The sequence below is a fragment of the Microtus oregoni genome, unplaced genomic scaffold (genome assembly GCF_018167655.1).
Source record: "Microtus oregoni isolate MIOR12 unplaced genomic scaffold, Mior012 000047F_ref0000412, whole genome shotgun sequence".
In the NCBI taxonomy this organism is placed as follows: Eukaryota; Metazoa; Chordata; class Mammalia; order Rodentia; family Cricetidae; genus Microtus; species Microtus oregoni.
The window spans coordinates 15,637,186-15,661,357 of record NW_024543221.1 but is presented as its reverse complement, the minus strand read 5'-3'; the positions used below and the strand labels follow the sequence as shown (position 1 = coordinate 15,661,357).

The 24,172-nt window shown below is 42.0% G+C and overlaps 1 protein-coding gene across 5 annotated transcripts in view; it reads right to left on the bottom strand.

The window, feature by feature from the left end:
* Positions 1 to 2,530: 2,530 nt before the first annotated feature.
* Lpgat1 (lysophosphatidylglycerol acyltransferase 1) overlaps positions 2,531 to 24,172 on the bottom strand; it is a 63,480-nt gene continuing 41,838 nt past the window's right edge. For all 5 annotated transcript variants that reach the window (XM_041635234.1, XM_041635236.1, XM_041635235.1 and 2 more), the window contains 3 exons: positions 22,567 to 22,693; positions 9,983 to 10,089; positions 2,531 to 8,053 (listed from right to left, as the gene is read on the bottom strand). In XM_041635234.1, coding sequence (XP_041491168.1) covers positions 7,902 to 8,053; positions 9,983 to 10,089; positions 22,567 to 22,693 — 386 coding nt within the window. In that variant the 3' untranslated portion in view covers positions 2,531 to 7,901. The remainder of the gene's footprint in view (positions 8,054 to 9,982; positions 10,090 to 22,566; positions 22,694 to 24,172) is intronic.

Sequence of the window (24,172 nt, the reverse complement as noted above, 5' to 3'; positions counted from 1 at the left end):
GACCTAGAATTCACGACAGAAGTATTATGGGATTGGAGTCTCTTCCCTTCAGCTTGAAATGAAGGCATTCTCTCCCTTTCCCACCAAACAGAGCAAAACACGTCACCTCCACATGGAAAAAGATAAAGCCACAGACTTCCAACTTTTTTTAGTGGTTAATGGTGTCTCTGCCAAACCTCAGGGGGACATTCTAAGAGATCAATCTGAAGGATTGATAGCTTGGGGCTATCATGTTTACTTCAGCACTGAGGAACATGAAACTGTAGAGCTTTGAAATCCTTTCAACACGTATACTTAATCCTCAGCATTCTGTATGAAAGAGACTATTTAAAATCATGTTGGCATGTGTGTGCTGCTGGGTTCAGAAGAGTGTATCTAAACCCCTGTCCTGAGATACAAGCAGTCGTGAGCTGCCCAACGCGGGTGCTGGGAATTGAACTCGGGTCCTCTTTCTTACCTACTGAGCCCCTCTCCAGTTCCGACATTTTTTAGACACCCACGAAGCCATCTTCCGATTTGGAGACTGAGAGATTATTAGGCCCTCAGTTCTCTAAGCGGCTGCCTGACTCCACTGGCAACGGGTTGAATTGCACAAGAAAACCCACTGTCCCCAAAGAAGGAAATGCCGAAGTTCCCACTCACTCTAAAACCTCAAAGGTCAATGACCTGTACGCACATCAGTTCCACAGACCATTCAGACAGCTCGCCAACAAAATCACGTTAGCCTACATTGGTCTCCAAGTCCGCACACCCCCAGTCCAGCCTTGAACCTTCCACCTAGCTTCAGTCACTCCGAGTTGCTACGATTACTCATAAGTGGATAGAAGATATAGAACAAAGCAAAGGAGAACCAGACTACAATCCACAGCTCCAGTAACTGAGGGAATTAGATGTAAAGATCCACAACTAAGCACCAGTCTAGTCAGAGAGAGAGGGGGGAGGGAATGTGTGAGCAGGGGAGATGAAGATCATGATGGAGAATTCTACAGAGACAGTTGAACCAATCTCATGAAAACTCACGATCTCTGGACAGCTGAGAGCTCCAGGCATCTGAACTAGGCCCCTCTGTATGTGGGAGTCAGTCGTGAAGCTTGGACTATCTGAGGGGCCCCTGGCAGTAGGACCAGGACCTACCCTGGTACAGGAGCTGGCTTGTTAGAACACATTCCCTCTGAAGGGATGGCATGCGAAGACTTAATGCAAAAGGGAGGGGCTTGGTCCTGCCCCAAATTAGTGTGCCAAGCTGTGTCGACTCCCCATGGGAGCCCTGACCTGTTGGGAGGAGTAGATGGGGGGGGGCTGGGTTCGGGAGGCAAGGGCAGGTGGGAGGGAGAACCTTGGTTGGAATGTAAAATGAATTAAAAGGTAAATGAATATTAAGAAAGTGACGCTGTTCCTGGGTTGTATTCTACAAGGTCTTGTTGGCTTCTACTTGTGTTTTTGGAAGCCCTGAGTTGCCACTGCCCATTGTCCCAGAAGTCAAGGTATCCAAGACCAGCCCAAATACTGGTGCCACCCTTCGTCCCTACTGGAACATACACACACCAGGGTAAACAAAAGGCTTTACTGTGGATTTAGGGGCCGTGGTTAAACGAAGGGCTTGAGTCATCAGCATTGCCAAGAGTCCCTTAGTTGGGCCTCCTGATGGAGATTCCTAATGACTTAGGTATGTCTTTCTCCTGTTCAGGGGACAGTCACCTGAATGGGAGGTACACATGAATGACAGGCAGCCTGAGGACAGAGGAGATATGGAAGTTGACTTTCTTCTATCACTAACCATGGCAGAGTCTGTTATCTGCACACCTGCTGTGGACAGCAGCATCTGACCTGCCCTTTATCACCCAATATTTTGGGTTCCTCTTCTCAGCACTCCAGTTCTGATCGTTCGACTTTTGGGTACCTATTTTCTTCACCCTCAACTGGCCACCAGCTGGTCCCGATACAGTATCAACTGACAGAAAACTGCAGGTTAGACTTGGTAGTTTTGGGACCCAAAGTGAAATAGAGGAACACAAACCGTAACTGGAATCTTTAGGGCCTCTTACTTAGCTCCACATTTTCTCACTAACACCAAGCGGGGCTGGAAAGATGGCTCGGCGGTTAAGTTCTTGCTTCTCTTCCAGAGAACAACTTACAATTGTCTGTAACTCCAGTCCCAGGGGACCAGATGCCTCCTGTGGCCTCAGGGGCCACCAAGCGTGAAGATGGCACACAGTCACACATGTGGTTAATTTTCCTGCTTCAGCCAAACAAGCGCCTGTCTCCATCCCCAGAGTGTCTCCAGGGCGTGGGCACCATGGTGCTCCTTGGTTACCAACAGAAAAGAAGTGCTTCGTTTTCTCCCTTGTGCGCAGGCTTTCATACCCACTGCAGAGTGTTTTCCTGACTGTGAAAGAGGCCCACTTTCTCTGGTGGTCAGCCAGCCCCCCCTCCCCCATGCTGCATCTCTGTTTGGTTCTGTGCATCCTGAACTGTGGGCCTCTCCAGTCTGTTTCTCCAGCCTTTAAGAGTTAAGAACAAGGTCACCGACTCCTGAGAGGTAAAAATTTATTGATTTCTATGACATCAGCATGTTATGACACGGTCACACCTGCTCATACAGCTGACTCCTCGGACCAAAAGAGGATTTGGTTTTTCCTTTTAAAAATACATTTTTCACCAGCAAGAAACATTTTTCTAAAACAAACATTTTCATATTAAGTGGGAATTAAAAACAATGGCTTTCCCCCACCTTGTGGGGTGTAGGGCTGGTCAGCAACAGATCTCAGAGAGCCCCAAATCTGCTGTTCTCCACATAAAGTACTTCATAGGGGAAATAAAACTGCAGCCTCCCCCAACCAGCAGCCTAAATCCAGCCAGGAAAAGAAGAGGTAGACTGAACGCTAACTACTTAACTTATTTGGTAGGATTGTGCGAGATATTTTAATACATTAAAAGTTCTCAACAGGGTCAAACATATTTTACAAACAAGTAATTAAACCATCAATGCTTTGTCCTGCATTTACTCAGCTCCGAGAGGCGAAGCGTGCTGGCCATGTGCTGGCCACCGTGCGCCCTGAAAGGCTATCTGCCGTCAGACTCCCCACGGCCATATCCGTGCTTTTCCCACAATTCACAACCTGCAAGGAGCAATGAGTAAATCAATTCTGAGAATTGTATCCAATGCTAATAATAATGAAGTCAAATCAAAACACAGAAAGACGACAGTATTGAGGTGAAGGTAGCTCTGACTTTCTGACTTGCCTCCAAGAGGTGATCAATTGTTTACTGGTTTTGGTTTTTTGAGACAAGGTTTCTCTGTGTAGCCCTGGCTGTCCTGGAACTAATTCATGCTGTAGACCAGGCTGGCCTCAAACTCAGAGATCTGCCTGCTCTGCTTTCTGAGTGCCGGCATTAAAGGTGTGCACCATCGACTGGCTTCTTATTTAATTTTAGGGTTTTAATATAATTAAAAATGAATTATCTAAACTAATTAATGCTGAAGCTAAAAGGAGGCTCTGTACAAGGGTAAGAGTCTAGTAATAAGTCAAACACTAGATTGATTAACAGTCTATGTGGAGATGGTTAGGTATCAGGACATCACGCTATCAATCAAATCATGGTTGATATTCAGTCACAGGTTGGCTCTGAGGGTTCAGCAATGACAATTATAATGTAAAAACCAATTATATTTTATTATTTGCTAACTGCATTAAATATCTCTTATAAGCAAAATTTATTACATATGTATGTGCACTTACATACCTAATTTTCTCCAAGAGAGAGGACTGCTAAACATTTACCATCACGCAACAAATGAGAAGACTTGAGGAAGGGCAAATCTTTTAAGTCCTGGAAGGAAGCAGATGGTTTTCTCACCAGCCACTGAATGCTGAGCTCCAGGCACGAGCGCCAGCGGTTCACACTGTGAAGCTCCAGCACAGCACAGATACCCGTCCCCACTATTAAGAATTAAAAGCATTGTTTTGGAAAAAAAAGAATCAACTTTATTTTCTCTACATTAAAAAAAAATAGAACCAGCTATTAATTTTTGCTGAGAAAATGCTTCTTTTGGTATTCACAATATCTAAGTTTCTGAAAAGGTAATCTGGTAAAATCATCCCTAATGCATTCAGAAACCAGATCCACACGTGACCAGCCCTTTACAGAAGTAAATTGCAGTTTCCTCAGCCTTTACAGACATTCTTAAAACACACTGTGACATGCGGATCACAAAGAAAGTTCAACAAGCTGAAGTAAACATTACAGCATTATGAAAACAAAAATGCATCTGTAGAAAATAAATACAACTTTGTAATAATTGCAAAGGAAGTGAAAGCACTTAATAAAAACAATGGCAGTTGAATGTATAACTGTCTCATTACCCAATCAAAAGATGTTCCTGTAAAATGCAGGCTCCTTACATGTAAAGAATTTGTGCACCACAGTCGTGTTCAACAGTTTTACACAATAAAAATAAAATCATTCAAAGCATCTGCATACTTTGCAACTATAATATACATACATTTTTTTTGCTCTTTAAGACTGTTTTAAAAAAATATTAAATGTAAAAATTCCTCAGATGGCATTTCTGCAGATAGCCCAAGACTGCACCTTACGTGACTATGCCATTCTTCCCCAACAGTTGGGAACCTGCAGCTTCTTCTCAGAGCCCACTTGGTAACTACTGGGGGCTGATACAAAATGACTGCCACACAGCACCAACCACTGACTGCTTCAGAGTATGCCAGGCTCCTCTGTGATCCAGAAATTTCCAACTTAGGTGGTTTTGGTCCCAAACAGTGTCTACCCATCACGACACGAACTAGCACACCTGTAACTCAGAGCTCCTTTGACTCTCCTGCCTGCAGCTGGAAGGCTCACAGCACTCATAGGGCAAAAATCCCATAGAAGACACCATTATCTTCCACCCTTTGTGGGACAGAGCTGAATACACTTTCTGTAATAGTAACTCTGGAGGAAAATTCTCTGTTCACTGTTGTGCAGTGACTTCAAAGAAAAGGATAAAAACCACAAAACATTAGTTAACTCCTCCTGTTCAGTAATGCAAACAAACATGAATGGGACACAGAAGACTCCTGTGGTCAAAGACTACTTTCTGTGACTACAACCGGGACCAAGTTGATAAGAGTCTTCGGTGTTTACTGATTGTCAAAACACATCACTAAGACAAATTAATAAGAAGGGAGCCACACACATGGCCATGAATGAAGCGGCATTTCCAACACTGATCCAGACGACCACATCAGAGGCCGCAATGGGTGGGCCAATTTCAGCTGCACCAACTCTGTCTTGTTCAGAGATGCCCGTCCAGCCCACAGGTTATGCTGGCTTTGGTGCCTTCTCTTCCTGCTGGTTGTCTGAAATTCCTACAAAAAATTATTGTTTGGCTTCCTATGACTTAATACTGAATTAACTACCCTGTAATTGACTACTTATTCAGCAATCCCAAGTTCTTTGCGATAGGAATTTAAGAGCTGTAACACCAAACACTAATAAATGACAGATCTGAACCCACAGCTATCGCTTCACACTTTACTAAATTCTCGTCTAACTAGTTCATCCATTCAAGCTTCATCCCTTTCTGGCTTTTCTTTGCTTCCACTGCTTATGGGCTGCTCAGTCACACATGTATTTCTGAAACTGGGCGAGGTGAGCTGTTGCTCGGTCTTGTCTGTGGTCCAAGGACTCTAGCAGCGAGTTGCCCAGCCTCTCTGCAGCTGAGGACAAAGAGCAGCAACCCTAAAGGATGCCTTTACAAACTGGTGTGGCTTTACTCACTTTTCCTCCTATCTTGAGACATTAATTTCCTTTCTTCACACACAGTACAAATGGGAAATTTATTCTGTTCTCTACAGTGGCATATTGCAGTTTCCCCAGACTGTTAGGAAGAATACCTGTTCTTCACATTTCCTAATTAGCTCAGGCAGGTGGACTCCAGTTCCGGATAAGGAACTACTATCAATACTCTCAAACAGGCTTTGCACACAGAAGACACGTTGAATGAACTGAAGATGTGTAGGACAGATCAAATACATATCTATTTGTAGCTCAGGTATATTATCAAAAGTTACACAAATCTATCATTATTTGTCACTCTAGAGACTGTGAAAATCAAACTGCATCTGAAAGTGATGCCTCTTAGGGGAGCGGGTTCCCCATGTACGGTATATTCAAAGATCATGTCCTAGGAGCTGGCCACTGCAGTCTGTGGCTTAAATAGGCTGCTAGCTAGTGAACAACTTCTCCCCCAGATGGCCGGCTGATGCCTCCATTAGATTCACCCAGCCTTTCCTGGGCCTCAGATAGAAGCACTGAGCAGCTTCTCTCTGGCTGCCCGTCATTTCCAGGTGAAGCAGCTTTCTCCACCTATTCACTGTCACTGTAAACCAGAGCAAACAGAGGTCTCCTGCAGAGTAACAGCAGTGGTGTGGTGTGGTGAGGTACGCCAGCTAACATGTCATTCCCTTCCACATGTGCTCTGGGTTTGCTGAAGATGAAGCTTTTATTTGGTGTAGTTCAGCCTTTCCCGTACAAGTGGGGAAATTTGCATCTTTTCCTCTTTTTTTTTTTTTTTTGCTTTATTTGAAAAACAGAAAACATTAGTCTTTACTTTTGTTTTACAGCCTATTTCTCAGAATTGTTATTTGTGCTGTTAGCCACAATAGGGGAATCTACAGTGTTCATGCCACGCGAAACTCCAGCTGCCTTATTCAGGTTTAAACATTTTATTATCCTAAACCAAACCCTCTGTCTCAATACTGATGCAGTGTCTGTACTTTTTGCAAAGTCTGGTTCTCCTGTGAGGTAAATCACAAGAACACAATGACAGAAACTTGCCTGACTCTGCCCTCTTCAAAAACAACTGGAAGAGACTGGGAGGTGTCCTGAGTTGCCGTCTCCTGGTCCTGCTACCCTGAGAAGAGCAGCCGCTTGACATAATGACAGAACACACTGATGTCTGCACAGATTCTGGAGGCACCTGGAGGCCCTGTCAATACTGCAAGCCAATGTCTGCTTCTATGTTTTATTTCCTAATATGCTAGTCTACTTCCCTTAAACTGGTCATTTAAATGTTTGCATTAATTTGCTTTAACTGCCCTCAAATACATTTGGTGCTACTATGTTAAAGTTGGGGGAGGGGAGTGGGGTCAGGGAGGTGCATCATGGGCAAGCACGCAGACAGGACAGCCTCCTGAGAGCCTGCTCATGACGAGGCTTCCTTTTGTTTCCGGCTGTTACTACCCTTTGTTATATTTGCATCTGATAAAAGTGCATTTTGTAAACTACAATTATCACTCGATGATGTGCCTTCTATACCAAAGAGAAAGTGGTGCTCCCCTTCCCTGACAGAGGGAGAACACTAGCACATGTTAGCATGGTGCTGGGTGAGCTAGCCTTCCCAGGATACAGTGGTTCCGTGGACAGTGGACACTGCTCCTCAGCCAGGATTGAGGACTGCAGCTTGTTAGAGAAGGTGACTAGTCCTCAGCATGACGGGTGGACACATTAACACTGTGAAGCTCCGCCCTAATAGAGGAGCACAGCTTCTGAACTGGGGCATGACCAAGGGCATCTGGTGGCAACAGTTTCTTTCCAAGTCTTCTAGGATGATTTTATGATTTCCTCTTCTCCCAGTGTGATGCTTGCATAAACATACGATAGAGTGTATCTCCTTAAAACATGAAAAGTTCTTAAAATACATTAGCACTTCATTGTATTACTGATCCTCATTGTAGTAGAGTTTTAAAATATCCCAAAGGGGGATAAACATTAATCCATCCATTTGAATTTCCTTTGCTTTTTATATATTTTGATTTGTATATTTAGATTTGCACATGTAAAATAAAGCACATGTATGAAGTCTGAACTCCTCCTATGTGGCAAGTCCAAATCATTTCCTAAAATAGGCAATGGTAAAAATACTGAATGATGTGGTACCACAGATAGCCTGACAAAAATGCGAAGCACTGAATGAGGAATATCCACGTGTTGCTGAGGGTCATCTCCCTGGAAACAGCTTCCTTCTGGCCCTGGGGAGGAGGAAAGGCTCCTAGAAGACAAGACAGAAGGTCACGTGATTCCTGGCAGTACAGATCTCCTGAATGAAAGCTGAGCATTCACCCACACTTAGGCTCACTTTGCAGAGAGTTTTCCTCTGGGACACAATTTTAACAACCTAGGCTTCGCCCAGCACTCTTCCACCCACTGGGTGGATGACACAGCAGCATCCTCTGGCCTTGGCTCCCTGCCGTCCACTCTCCAGTGTCTGTCTGCTTTCCTTCTGTAGGCTTGCCTACTGTCCACCTCCCCTGGAGTCCAGTCTGTGAGAACCAGCACTCAGGTTGCTCTGCTCCTTACTGAATAGCCACATTTCTTCAGTGGTCAGACACAGGATCTATAAAATTGATATCTAATAATTTCTGAAATAGCACTCTCTTTTTGCCACAAAAGTGGTTATATAACACTTATATTCTCAAAATACAGTAATGTTTACAAAATATGTCTTTGTAATAATATTAGAAAGAAAATACAAAGAAAACGTATCTAATTTGTTTTTTCTGGAAAGGAAAGCTGGATGGCTTTGGTACAGTCACCGAGATCCTCTGCCACTCTTGCTCCCCAGTCTTCGTCCTTGCTGCTAATCCTCAGGGTAAGCCAGCTCATAAAGGGATTTGCTGCTTACAAGCAATTCACAAAGGCATTTTCCAGTCTCAAGGGCTGGGATGCAAGTGGCTTTTTAAAAGAGGCTCACCATTGTTCCTACAACTTAGGCAATATCAGGGGGCAAGACACTTAGGGTGGGAAGGTAAGGCCTCTTGGCTGGTCACCTGAATTGCCTGCTCAGCCTTGAACTAACCCTGCCCTGCACTGCACACCATCTCTTGTTTTTGGGCACTAAAGAATCAGCCTATAACACAGCAGCTTGGGAAAGCATGTTGGCTACTATGCTAACCAACACTAATTTTCTTCTTTCCAACTTCCTTTCTTCTTCCTTCTTTCCTGTCTTTTCCTTATACTTTTTGTTGTGTGTTTTGGTGCTGGGGACTCATTCTAGAGCCACACACGTACTGGGCAAGTACCTATCACTGAGTCACACTTCCAGTCCGAGTTTTAGTTTTTATTCAGAGACAGGGTCTCAGGAAGTTACCAAAGAAGGCTTTGAACTCAGGATACTCCTGCCTCAATCTCCCAGGCCTGTGCTACCAGGACCAGATTCACTGTAGTTCTTACAGAATTTACAGAGTATTGAGAATATAGAAGAGATAAGAATAGATTCTTTTCCCTCCCAAGGGCAAATAACTGACTTTGTGCCCTTGAAAACAATAAACTACACCCTTTCTTGTAAGAAAGCCCTAATGCTTCTGCTTCCTGTGAGAGAAGGACCATCTGCTGAGCCACTTTCTGCTCTGACTGACTGTGAACTAAAACCACACAACAGAATAAAAGTCTCCTTCAAAGGGAAGGAAAAGCATGCAAAAACAGATTCCAGTGACCTCAAGTACAAGGTCAGCACATGTCCTGCAGCTGTCTGTGCTCCTCAGTGTTTGAGTCATATGGCTGTGTGGCATGCTCATCACTCTGTACATGGGCCGATGTAGGAAGAAACTACATACATCAACACAAAGCTTTCTTTCCATAGATTCTAAGCTGAAATTCTTACATACAGAATGACTTTATGTCTAATCTAAACAACTGAAAGGGGGCTGGAGAGACAGCTCAGAGGAAAAGAGCATCTGTTGCTCCTCAGAGGACCTAAGTTCTGTTCCCAGCACCCACATCACGTGGCTCACCTATCTGTAGCTCTAGCTCCAGCTCCAGGGGTTCTGAAGCCTCTGGCCTCCTCCGGCACCTGACCTTATGTGCACACACACACACCTACACATAATTAGAATAATAAAATTAAATATTTTAAAGATAAAAAGAAGTAACTGGGAAATGCTTATCCCCTCTAAAGCACATGTCTAGCAGAAATGCGCACCTGTTCTGTAGAAATGGGACAAGAGGTCCTCCTTCTCAATAAACCGCTGATACAGCCACCTGGCGAGGTCATCCGTCTCCAAGGGCACATCTTTAATTGGAAAAATCCTATTAAGATTTAGAAAAATAAAAAGAACTACTTTAATTCAGAACTGAAAACTACTCAAGAACCCTAAACTTACCTTTATTAATGAATCACAAACACACACAGACACGAATGCACTTACACACACACAAAGATTTAAACACTAACCAAAGAAAGTACCTTAGCAATGCTGCTTTATGAGAAAGTGAGAACCAGAAAAAAAATCTGCCCAAATTGATTGATTTTCACTAAGCATACCAGAATACTGGCTTTCTGAACAGGGAAATTTTTTAAAAATTTATTTGTTTGTTTGTTTGCTTGCTTTATGTGTATGAGTGTTCACAGGTCTGTGTACCATGTGAATGCCTGGTGCCTAGAGAGGTCAAAAGAGGGCACTGGATCCCCTGGAACTGGAATTATGACAGGTGTAAGTACCATGTGAGTGCTGGATATCAAACCTGGGTCCTCTGTAAGAACAAGTGTTCTTAACTGATGAACAACTCTCCCGCCTCCTCATTTTTTAATACTGAGGATCAAACCCAAAGCCTTGAATATGCTCTACTGCTCTGCCATATCCTCATCCCTGAACAAAGGGATTTTTGTTTCTTTGTATGTTTGTTCAGACTTTAGAGATAGGGTTTCTCTGTGTAGCCCTGGCCGTTCCAGAACTAGTTTTGTAGACCAGGCTGGCCTTGAACTCACAGAGATTCACCTGCCTCTGCCTCCCGAGTGCTGGAATTAAAAGCCTGATTGACTGACCAAAGAGATTTTTAAATAAAAAAACAGCAGCCCAGAAGACTCTTAGTTATCTAAGCAGGGAGGCTCTTGCCTATAATCCCAGCACTCCAGAAACTGAGGCAGCCTGGGTAAGACAACAGAACAGTGCAGGGTAAAACTCTTTATAACCATAACCAGCAGACTACCACTTAGCGTGGACATGGTCAGCAGAGCTTCCCAACTAGCCACATTAGTTCTTGGGATCCATCCATGAGTCCTCTTAGTATTTAGCAATCTTGTGCTTTCATTTTAGCATTTATCTTAACAAAAATATTCAGAATAATGACAATCATAACTGAGTAATATTATATAATTCTGGAGTCCACATTACAATCAATGTGATACCATTTTACTACTGCAAAAGTAAAAGTCAGGAGAACAGAGCATACATCAGATAAAAGTATACTTAAAGTCCAAGATTTAGCTGTGAGCTTCCCTTTTTATAATGGCAGAGTGGTTCACAGAGGTCAGTTCTGAACAAACGTAGTCAGCAGATGCCTGCCTTCACACTGTTCCTTCAGGCATGGTAAGGGGTGATGGGGGACCCTGGTCTAGTGATACAAATTTAAGTTCGATTTGTTAAACTGTGGGTATGGATTTCTGCTCTTGCTTAAGGGACTATGTTCATATAGTTCATTTCAAAATGTAAAGTTAAAGATTTAGATAGCTACCTATTATAGTCAAACTTGTAGTCATGTTAGTTAAGGTTTCTAGAGATAAAGAAATATATTTCCCCTCGATAAATAATCTTCAACACTTCAAAGACCTTTAAAATTTTTTAAAAACTCAGACTTTTCATGACAATAAGACATATCTCCTGGCAGCACCAATCTACTTCAAGATGATGACAGGCATGAAGAGGCTCCTTATGGACTTTGTTAGCCATTTGAGCAAAAAACTGCTCTTGCCTGGACTGCTTGATGGTATGCTGTATAAACTGGACATGCAGGACCCACAGACTTGCCTAAAGAAGATGTGACAATCCTTTAGGGTTCGTGCATCACAAAAGACAAAAACAAAACCGCCAGACATTTCGCAGGACACAAAAGAAAGCAACTGATGAACTTTGCCATTATAAAGCAAAAGATCTTCACAATCCTTGCTTCATGGAAAAGTCTTCCAGATACTATGAGTCTGTAGGCTGAAGATGGATGCCCCAATGTTATAAAAAAAACTTCTAATGACTGTCCAGGCAGCAGGATGTCTCTGTCAATTCTAGAATTTTAAAAGTTGCTTACAATGAACTTCCTGTTTACTTAGGTAATGTTATATCCTTCTGGAATCTCTAAAGGATTAAAGACAGATAGTTATAATTATAGTTTTCCTTAGTTATGATAAAGGATAAATTAGATATAAAACTTTCCAAATACAAATAGACTAAATAGTGTAAATGTAATTCTCGCTTGATATGTTTTGTTATGTGTAATTTTACTATGTTAAAGTTAAAATCATCTTTTTTACTTAGAAAAGGGGAGATGATGTGGGGTGTCCTTCTGTATATGTGTTGCTTTTATTGGTTAATAAAGAAGTTGCTTTGGCCTATGGCAGGGCAGAATAAAGCCAAGTGGGGAATCTGAATAGAAATATATATAGAGAGAGTAGGTGGAGTCAAAGAGATGCCATGTAGTTGCTGAAGGAAACAGATGCTGGACCCTCACCAGTAAGCCACAGCCTCATGCTGACACACAGAATAATAGAAATCTGTTAATTTAAGATGTAAGAGTTAGTTACTAAGAAGCCTGAGCTGATAGGCCAGACGGTGTTGTAATTAATATAGTTTGTGTGATTATTTGGGTCAGTGGCCAGGAAATGAAACAGCCTCTGCCTACAAATGAAAGTCATCATATGGCCAAAGAGCGTCTTGGCAACCTGCTCTGTCACTTATCTTTCACAGAAGTACAAGAGCTTGGATTTCTGGGCCAGCTGGTAAGGATGAGACCAATATGTGAATAAGAGCAGCACTGATACAGGAAACCTGAGCTGTGTGGTTAACCACATTGCAAAATTGCTCTATTTGAATGAGAGTTTTGTGAGCCAACTCCACCATTATTTGAAGATAATTCTGTTTGAACCTGGCTTTACTTAAGAGATATATTTGGCCTGATTTTTAGGTACAGGTGTTATTAGTATTCATTGTCGACCTGACACAACAGTCACCTGGGAAGAGGGAGCCTCAACTGAGGAACTACCTAGATCAGCCTAGCCTGTAGGCATGTCTGTGAAGGACTGTCTCAACTGATGATGGATGCTGTGGGGAGAAGGGTACACATGGTGGGCAGGTCAGGCAGCGAGACCTGGAATGTCTAAGAAAGCCAGGAGAGCGAGCCAGCTAGCAAACAGCTGCCTGGGCTAAGAGTTTATCCCTTGGTTGGAGGCAATGCTGCACGGGACAGGTTCCTGCCATGGGTCCCGCCCTGACTTCCCTCAAGAATGGAATATGACCTCTTCAAATGCTTTATCACAGCAACAGAAGGGAAATTAGTAATTTTAATATCATGGAAATCTAACAACCAGAGTAAAGAAGCAGACTGTTCTTGAGAGCTGGCATCTGGTCTGCCCTCCTGCTGTGTTCTAGCCATGAGAATATCCAGGCAGCACTGGAAATATTGGTACACCAATATTTTAACTTTCCAATTCCATTTCCTACAACTTCCCTTCGAGTTCTGTTAAGGGTTATTTAATGTGGGCTCTGTGTGCTCTATTTCACAGTCACTCTTACTCAGCATGCCCACTCCCACTCTTCCATCTCTCCCTATCTAAACTCTACCCACTGTCCTTAAGACCCAGCCAAATTAATTACAAAGTGTCTTCTGTTCTAAGATGGCCACACGTCCAGTGATTATCACAAAATAAGTATTCCTTGGAAAAGAGATTTAAAAAAATGTTGACTCACACCAGCTAACACTGCGGTATGTACTATATAAGATCAATTTAATTTTTGTTAATTTAAACCAGGTCTAATTAACTTAAGGATGATTTAGCAGGAGCCATAAGGTCAAAGAAGATCTTAAGTGGTTTTGTATCTGTATGTGAAGAAAGCAAACATTAAATATAAGACTGGATTAAACAGAAGATTTGGGTTTAACAAATGAATTCTTGAAAGAGTAGTGTGTCTCTTGGGTTTTCTCTGTCACTTTAAATGGGGAGCAGCACGGAGGGCAGTGTAGGTCTGAGACTTTATCCCACCATCTGCCCAGAGCTGCCTGGACATTCTCTTGACTTCAATACAGCCACAGCCAGAAGGCAGACCAAATACCCACTCTCAAGAGCAGTCTACTTCTTTACTCTGGTTGTTAGGTTACCATGGGATTAAAATATTAAAATGAGCAATCCTCTAATACGGCAAAGGATCAAATGCACTGAGTCCCAGTTCTCCCGAGACAAATAGGAGGAGTGCTTGGGAGCTCTCAGACCTACGGGATATAAGCTCCAATAGCTACCCAAATGGGAAACAAGAGCCTCATTTTTTTTAAAAAATATTTATTTATTATGTATACAATATTCTGTCTGTATGTATGTCTGCAGGCCAGAAGAGGGCACCAGACCTCATTCCAGATGGTTGTGAGCCACCATGTGGTTGCTGGGAATTGAACTCAGGACCTTTGGAAGAGCAGGCAATGCTCTTAACCACTGAGCCAACTCTCCAGCCCCAAGGGCCTCATTTTAAAGCAATAAAAATTCTTATTATCAGTAACCTAGAATATTTCTAAGTAAAATGTATTTCCCCCTAACCCATGAAATCCTCTTTTAGAGCATTTAGAAATTATACTTTAAAAACACAATGCTTGGCTTAGCAGATGGCACTCTCTACATCCGAGTTAGTACATAAGAATTTTTAAGCCATGAAGACTGTAAAACATGAGCCAACAAATCATACAATTTGCTCCTTGTTCAGTTATGTAAAATACATGGAAGAAACTAACCTTGGAGAGAGGTCTGGAGATAAACAGCTCCTCCTCACTTTATGAAGCTAATTATTTAGCAGAGGGATGAGGAAAACAAGCCAGCCAAATGATCAAGCATTTCACTTTGAAGAGCGGTGGCTGAGTTTGAATGAGGGAATTGGCATTTGCTCATGGAAAAGGACACGGAAAGGCTACAGCCTGAGTACTGTCTACAAGAATAAGATTCAGAACTTTAAAAAATGTTTTGTCAGTGGTGGTGATGCACGCCTTTAATCCCAGCACTCGGGAGGCAGAGGCAGGAGGATCTCTGTGAGTTCGAGGCCAGCCTGGTCTACAGAGCGAGTTCCAGGACAGCCAGGGCTGTTACATAGAGAAACCCTTTCTCGAAAAAAGAAATGTTTTGCCTAAGTAACATAAGCTTAGTTTTCAAAAGTTAAAGCAATTATTTAGGCAGACAACAACAAATTCCCATTCCTTCCCTCCCCAGACCCTTGCTTTCGGATATAATCTATCCAACCGTTTCTTTCACAGGCACTTGGATATTATTTATAAGTCTGTGAAAACTGTCATTTCCAGATTACTCTGCTTCCCTTGAGAATAAGGACCTGGCCATCTAATTCCCGTTCCTCTTCTCCTTTATACAGTCTATGATCACGCTTACTGGTTTACAGTCTATTGTATGTGTCTTTCTCCAACTGTGTTGTAGCATAGAAAACAGTGTGCAGTGCTAAGTTGAACTGACAATAATACGTCAGTGAAAAACTTGATGAGTGCTATATATAGACAGCTATCTTTTCTGATATACAGTTTAGTTTTTCCTCAATTGCTGAGGGTAAGTTAAAATAAAAATTTAGACCAAAGTCCTGGGTAGCACACGGTGGCTCACAATCATCCATAACTCCAGCTCTAGAGCACCCTGACTTCCATACACTCCAGGCACACACATGGTACACATACACACATGCAGTCAAAACACTCAGATGCATAAAACACATCTTCATGTTTTGAAGACAGTATCTCATAACTGTTGTTTGCTTGTTTTTTTATAGAGAAGTTCTCACTCATTAGCACAGGCTGGCCTAGAACTGACTATGTAGCTCAGACTAGTCTTGAATTCCTGGTCCTTCTGCCTCTATCTCCCAAGTGCTGAAATTATAGGCCCTGTGTTCATGCTGGCTCAGATTAAACAATAATCTTCAATGAGAGCTATGCTCAACCAATAATCAACTAAATATATGCCTTAAGGCTTTTTATATTTCAGGCATGATCTCTTCAATAATACTAAATTAAGCTCATAAGGTCCTCCTCTCCTTGAAGATTTATACACAGTCAAGGGTTGAAGGGGAGGCTGATGTGGAAGTCCCCTCTGTATGCTGTGATTACCATTAATGAATAAAGAACTGCTTTGGACCTACAGCAAGGCAGAACTTAGGCAGGTGGATAAAACTAAACTGAATGCTGGGAGAAAGAAGAAAGGAAAGAGAGAGAAGCCATGTAGCCCCAACGGAGACAGACACCGGAACTTTAGCTGGTAGGTCACAACCTCGTGGTGATGCACAGATTAATGGAGATGGGTTAAATTAAAATGTAAGAGTTAGCCAATAAGAAGCTAGAGCTACCTTTCGGCCGCGGTAGCCATCTTTCAGTAACTCGCCATAATGACAAACACAAAGGGAAAGAGGAGGGGCACTCGCTATATGTTCTCTAGGCCCTTTAGGAAACATGGTGTTCCTTTGGCCACGTACATGCGAATCTACAAGAAGGGCAATATTGTAGACATCAAGGGAATGGGCACTGTTCAAAAAGGAATGCCCCATAAATGTTACCATGGCAAAACCGGAAGAGTCTACAATGTCACCCAGCATGTGGTGGGCATCATTGTAAACAAGCAAGTTAAGGGCAAGATTCTTGCCAAGAGAATTAATGTGAGGATTGAACACATCAAGCACTCGAAGAGCAGAGACAGCTTCCTGAAGCCGGTGAAGGAGAACGACCAGAAGAAAGGGAAGCCAAAGAGAAGGGCACCTGGGTTCAGCAGAAGCACCAGCCTGCTCTACCCAGAGAAGCACACTTCGTGAGGACTAACGGGAAGGAGCCTGAACTGCTGGAGCCCATTCCCTATGAATTCATGGCCTGATGTACAAAAAGAAATAAAAGACCTGGACTGTAAAAAAGAAGGAGGAGGAGGAGAAGGAGGAGGAGGAGGAAGAGGAAGAGGAAGAAGAAGAAGCAGCAGCAGCAGCAGCTAGAGCTAATGGGCCAAGCAGTGATTTAAATAATATAGTTTCTGTGTGATTATTTCCGGGCTGAGCAGCCGGGAACCATCAACGGGAGGCAGAGACATTCTCCTCAGGACTGTAGCAACTGGTAAGGTGGCCATGCTCCTACAAGCGAACCTTCACCCTATGTCCTCTAACTCATTAGAGTGCTCAAACACACAAAGAACGAAATAGAAATAGAGACATGAAAGCAGAAGAAGCAAAAGTTGGAAAGTGAGAGAACAAGAGAGGGTATCAGAAGGGAATATGACAAAAAGATACACATGTGCATGCAAATGTCACAATGAAACCCATTAGTATACATAGTTAATATGTGCTAACAACAAAAATACTGAATACTACCAGGTATGCTGATGCACACCTTTAATTTAATTTTGGAACTAAGGAGCCAAAGGCAGGTGGGTCTCTGTGAGGTAGAAGCTAGCCTGGTCGACCAAGCAAGTTCTAGTATAGCCAGGGACCCTGCTTCAAAGAACAAAGAAAAAAATTGAGTAGCAATAACACTTTCTTATTTGTTAGACTTTAGAAAGATTTAAAAGTGGAACCACCTGGCATGGTGGTGCATGCCTTTAATCCAGTTGGTTATTTGAGGTTATGGCCAGCCAGCTCTACAAAGCAAGTTCCAGTCCAGTCAGGGCCACAGTGTGAGACTCTCAACCCTCCCCCATATGGAAAATACCTGATGTGTTTGGCTCCCATAAACTCAGAGGGAGTGGCAGCATTAGGAGGTGTGGCTTTGCTGGAGTGTGTCATTGGGGGTGGGCTGGGAGGCTTCCTATGCTCAGGATACCACCCACTGTCTCAGTCAACTTCCTATTGCCTGCAAGGTGTAGCTAGCATCATGTCTGCCTGCTTGCCATCAACTCCCCACCATGATGATGAAGGATTGGACGTCTGAAACTGTAAGCGAGCCACCCCAGTTATATGTTTTCATTGTAAGAGTTGGTTTCACAGCATAGAAATCCTAACTAAGACAGCTGGACACCCCAGAGAGAGAGAAGTAGAGGACACAGCTCACCTCACTGCTGACACCCAGCCACCAACATGTGCTATATGGTTCTTTACTATGTGTGGTTAATTTCTGAGTCTCCTCAAGTTTGGTCTCACATCAGGACTACACAACTCGTTCTCGTGTCTCCATACTGGAACCAGGACTACACAACTGGTTCTCATGTCTCCATACTGGAACCAGGGCTTGCTCACACATCAATGCCATGGTGTGAGGATTTCAGGCTCCTATACTCAGATTTGGACTTGGGTTGGAACTACCTCACAGGCTTTTCTGGGTCTCCAGCCCATAAGACTCTGGACCTTTTTAGCATCCATAATAAACTGAGCCAATTTCTTTATATATTTTTATGTATTCTATTGGTTCTATTAGTTCTGTTTCTCTAGAGAACTCTTATACACTACAGTAACATAATATTTCATTCATGTATTTTTTTTCTTTGAGACAGGGTTTCTCTGTGCCCTTGGAGCCTATCCTGGAACTCACTCTGTAGACCAGACTGGCCTAGAGCTCAAGAGATCTGTCTGCCTTCTGCCTCTCAAGTGCTGGGATTAAAGTAAAGGCACGCACCACACCCAACTAAAACAGCTGACATTTACCATGTCAATTCTACTCTAACATTTACTGAGTGTTGTTATAAAAATTTAAATTACAGAGGAAAACACCAGAACATGAAAATACACACTATATAACTTGAGGATGTCAATATTCTTGATTCAAAAAGGTCTATTTAGTATTTACTAAATGATATGCATCTAAAAATGAACTAATTTTTATAATAATCAGATAAAATAACTTTTGCTGCAATTATCAAGTAATCATTAAACCAAAATTCCTAATTTTTTGTGGGTGGTTTCTTTTTTTCAATTAGTTGTTTTAAACTGAAGGATATGTGCATATTGTAAAGAGAACCTTAGTAATTTAATGAGAAGTAAGAGCTCTGCTAAGTGATATCTGTGTGGAACTTCTTGGGCTGCCTGTCAATCAAACTATAAACACTGTTTTATTACATTGTTTTTCAGTTTTAGAATGTTAATATGAAAAAATATGCATCATAATTTATAAATTGTATATAAATTTTCACTTATATGGTTTTTAGAATTTAATTTTAATATTTATAATTCTCAAATATAAGTACAATTAGAGAATTATTCCAAATCTACTGTTATGCATATTGGCTGCAGGGCAGCTACAATTTTAAATTTAGGAAAGACATGAAGGAAGTAAAGAAATTCATCATGCAGATTTCTGGGAGACTCTGTAAGAGGAAGCTGCTTGTATAAAGGCCTGAGGTTTGAACATGTCTGGCGTGTACAGTAACATCAAGAAGCTCAAACAACCCAGAAGAGGGAGAAGCATCCGGTGATGAGTCAGGTAGAAGAAGCACAGCAAATACTGTGCGACTTCGTATGGTCTCAGCTACACGTTGATATGATCTAGATTTCAAAAGAGAACGCTCTGGGTATTGGATGGAAATGCATGCCAGAGGGACATCTTAAACACTGCTATGCTGTTATACACCATGACCAAGGAACTCTTAAAAAGAAAGCATTAAATTGGGGGCTTGATTATAGTTTGAGTGTTATTCCACTTATCATAGAGGAGAGCAGACAGACAGTGGGCCTAGAGAACCTCCAGGGACACACCTCCTCCACCAAAGCCACACCTCCTAGGCCTTCCAAGCAGTTCACCACCTGGGAACCAAGCGTGCAAATATATGAACCTATTGTTCATCCAAACCACCACAGGGACAAAGGTGAAAACCAGTTATCTAGAAGACGGCTAGGTGACGGTGACTAGAATAGTTATCAAGAAGACACTGTCAGCGTGAAAAGAAAAAGCCACATCCAAGACTCATCTCTGCATTTAGAACCAAAAGATTCTGACTGAATGGATATGAGATGTGGAAGAGGAGCCAAGGATGACTCCAAGGTTTCTTTCGTTTCCTCTCATGTGTATATGTGTAAGCATGTATGTGGACACATATGTGTAAGTGTGCATGTGTGTTCATGAGGAGGCCTGAGGGTGATGTCACAGGTCTTCCTCAATCACTCTCCAGCTTGTTCACTGAGGCAGGGTCTTTCACCAGAACCAAGAGAGCAATGATAGCACAAACCAGGCTAGCCAGCCTGCACTAGGGATCCCAGCTCCTTCTCCTTGTATTATATGTGAGCTGCCACGATTGGCTTTTCCCATGTGCTGGGAATCTCTACCCTAGCCCTAATGCTTGAATGGCAAGTACTTTAACTACTGAGCCATTTTCCCAGCATCTCTGAGATTTCTTATCTGAAAACTGGAAGGGTGGGTGCTGCCCCTGATAACCGGAGGGGAAGATGTAGATGTGGATGTACATGTACACACAAGGTCCTAAACTTACAGAGACAACTAACCCATACACTGCTAAGAATAAGTTTGCTTAGGATGTGAACTATTGAGGATCATTAGGAACGCAGGCTGATAAAGTATGCTGAGTAATGTAAGCAATTCCTTACTTTGCCCCTGGCATGAAAATGTTTAAGTTTTCCACTGCAGACAAAACTGTACCATGACTTCTCTTTGCTGACATGCATTCATTCAAATTAGATTTTTGGGCCATTTGGATTATACTTCCAATTGAGAGATCTAAAAATAATTTGCCTTGCAATCAAATTTCAAGTAGAGGACAGTTCACCAAACAGATTTCAAAGTAACCTTTCACTATTCCTCTGTTTAAAGGAACTCACTCTACATTAGCGGCTCTCAGTAATCAGTCACCTACATCTTCTGATGAATTAAAAAAGAAGATATTTTAGTATGTAAAGTTTTGTAAGAATATGAAGGTTTGAGATATGAGGATGAAAGTTTAAGTGAGTCATGAAGGTTTGAGTATGCGTGATGTTTTTACGAGATCTAAGATGTGTAGGTGTAATATAGGGATACATGAAGGCTTGGAAAGAAAGAAAGAAAGAAACAGGGTATGTGGAATGCAAGTTATTGGGATAGGTGAGGCAAGTCATAAAGGTCTGGGGATGAGAAGGCTAAGTAATGATCAAAGAAAGTGACTGGAGGCACATAAAAGAAAGAAACATTTCAGATGTCTTTCTATTCTGCTGTTACATTGAGACTCCAAAGACTACTAATCTGGCTCCGAAAAAAAATACCACCACTATTATAATAGCCACAAACAATAATAATGCTATGTAACTTTTGTCTCTTTAAAGAAGGTTCTTTTTTTTTTTTTTGGATTTTTCGAGACAGGGTTTCTCTGTAACTTTTGGTTCCTGTCCTGGAACTAGCTCTTGTAGACCAGGCTGGCCTCGAACTCACAGAGATCCGCCTGCCTCTGCCTCCCGAGTGCTGGGATTAAAGGCGTACGCCACCACCGCCCAGCTTTAAGAAGGTTCTTAAAGGCTTCAGAAGATCAGGTTGGAATTCTTTTTTTAAAAATATTTATTTATTTATTATGTTTACAATATTCTGTCTACATGTATGCCTGAAGGCCAGAAGAGGGTACCAGACCTCATTATAGATGGTTGTGAGCCATCATGTGGTTGCTGGGAATAGACTCAGGACCTTTGGAAGAGAAGGCAGTGCTCTTAACCTCTGAGCCGTCTCTCCAGCCCTCTGCTTGAATTCTTTAACACATTTAAGTGCCACCAAGCTGCGGTTGTTTCCCCAGCAGCCTATTTCCTTAATGGGACACCTCTTTCTCCTCCTCTCTGAATACTGGAACTCCCCGTTCTCAGCTACCAGGACCATGAACCCACCATAAAATTGTTAAAAACTACTTAACTTCACTTCTGTCCCTGTTCCAACAGGTTTCAAATCAATTACAGACACTTCCAGCAGACCCAGCAGTAGCTCTAGCTGTTTCCTCGGAATCTACATCCTGGTCCTAGCCTCAGATGCTCCTGGATTTGGCCATCATTGCAGCTTTTTGGGTCCCTAACTAGAAGGCCCTAACGTCAGCAGGAAGTAATGAGAAGATTGCATTACCCCTTATCATTCATTTATTATCAATAAAAAGGGTTAGAAGGCTTGCTGCTCTTGCAGGGGATCCGGGGTTCATTCTCAGCACCCATACTGGGCAGCTCACAGCCACTGACAGATACACCTCTGACCTTGTGCAGCACCTGCACTCATGTGCGCACACACACACAAATTTATAGATGCAATATACCTGAGCTATCAAGAACATTCAGGAATACAGTGAAGATTAGTGATTTTGGAAAAATTTCATTTCTATTAATATATGTCTATTTAGCCCCGAGTCCATTTATCCTTGATGCTAACTCTTTACAGCACTGTCACTCAAAAGTGTCAGGCAACTCAATAAACACAGTGTCATGGGACACGGGTTTTACAAATATTTATCATCAGTGAAAATAACTACTTTAAATGAATTTTAAGATTCGACACAAGAATGATTTTTATTTCTTATAATTTTTATTCCTTATAATAAATGTAAATGTCACTATTTCCATATCTGGTTAATATAAAACACCCAAGTGCCCTGCGGCAGCTCTGTAGACACTGAGTCACAGCACTGACCTGTAATGAACATGAGTGACTGTCGGCTTCCGGTACCCAAGGATCCAGGTCTGAATATCTATTGGCTCAGCATTGGGATAAGCTATGGTTGCATCTATTATCCACTGGAGGCCTCTTGATTTGCACTCTGAAGAAAAGAAAAAGTGATTTGAGTTGGGCAAGCTTTCCTGTCCCTGCAGAACAGAATTCACTGAGCAGCTGGAGCTTCCTGATGCACGTGGTTTGAGGTAAGAGGCGGACTTTGCTCCTGCTGTTCCACAGTGCACTTAGCATACAATTAAGGCACTCTTACTATAAAGCAGATTACTTCAAAACAAATAATAGAGCACTATTATTTATTAAACATGCCTCATTCAAATCTTAGGTAAATTATGCACTGGCCAGGTTTCATTATATATTATCACTCCTACACATATCAGTCCACGGAAGGTCAGATAAGACATACATCATAAAAATGAAAAGTAGACTTCAAAGCCAAATCAATAAATGTACACAAAAGTCATGATTTATAACAGTAATACTTAGGGGACATTAACAAATACAGGAAATGGAAATAAAATTAAACGTGTTTCTACACACATTATTATTGGCTACTGTTCTTGTTTTAGCAGACATTACATAAAAACAAAGCACTTCAGCAGGAACAATGAGTAGCCACAGTTGGGGAGGAGACGGGAAAGTACTGTTTAGACCTTCACACACTATTTTGTTCTCATCCATGAATATAAGAGTGAGCGAGAATGGAAGGACTCCCTCCCAGAGCACCCTGGCTTTCAGTGTTTTAAAGTATAGTTATCTGTTCTATGGGTGAAGGCTCTAGACCACCTTCCAGCCTAAATCTAAATTGTATCAGGAGTCAATAATAGATTAATTTTCCTTCTTAGGAATTAAAACCAGCTTTAAATATCTTAAAAGATTTTAGAGCAACATTCTGAATGGGGATCATTTGTAAGGAGGAACAATTTCTCTCTGAGCATGGGGACAAACGTCTGTAAATAATCCCAGCACTTGGGAGACTGTGGCAGGACAGGTCCAAGGTCAGCTGGGGTTATATAACTTTGCCTCGAAAATCAAACCAAATCAAACCAATCCAAAGCATAAAATAATCAAAACAAATGAACAAATGGGCAGAGAGAAGGGCAGAGGGGACAGACGGCAAACATGGTGAAACAGAGCACAGTTGGCAGCTCATCCAGTCATTACAGATTCGCTGAACTCTATGTTTAGGAATTTTCATGATGAAAGGAAGTGTAAACAGCCCAGGAGAATTCAGCTCAGGGTGAGTTATCGTACAACTCATCAATAAACAAGCAGAAGATCCTGATACTTTTAAAGGCCATTGGGCAGAAAAGAATTCTGACATGTACCTGGTGCAAACACTAAACACAAAGGTAGGGTTTACGTTCATAAAGGATAAAATACTAATGAATGTGACCACCACAGAAAACAGTGGAAAATGTCAAATATCAAAACATAAAAACCAGTAAAATACTTTTCAGGTATTCTGATGACTTAAAATTTAAATATATTAACTATGGATAAATAATAAACTCCTTTCTTATAAATAGAAATCGTGGCTATCTGAAAGAAAAGTCTCTTTTCTCAT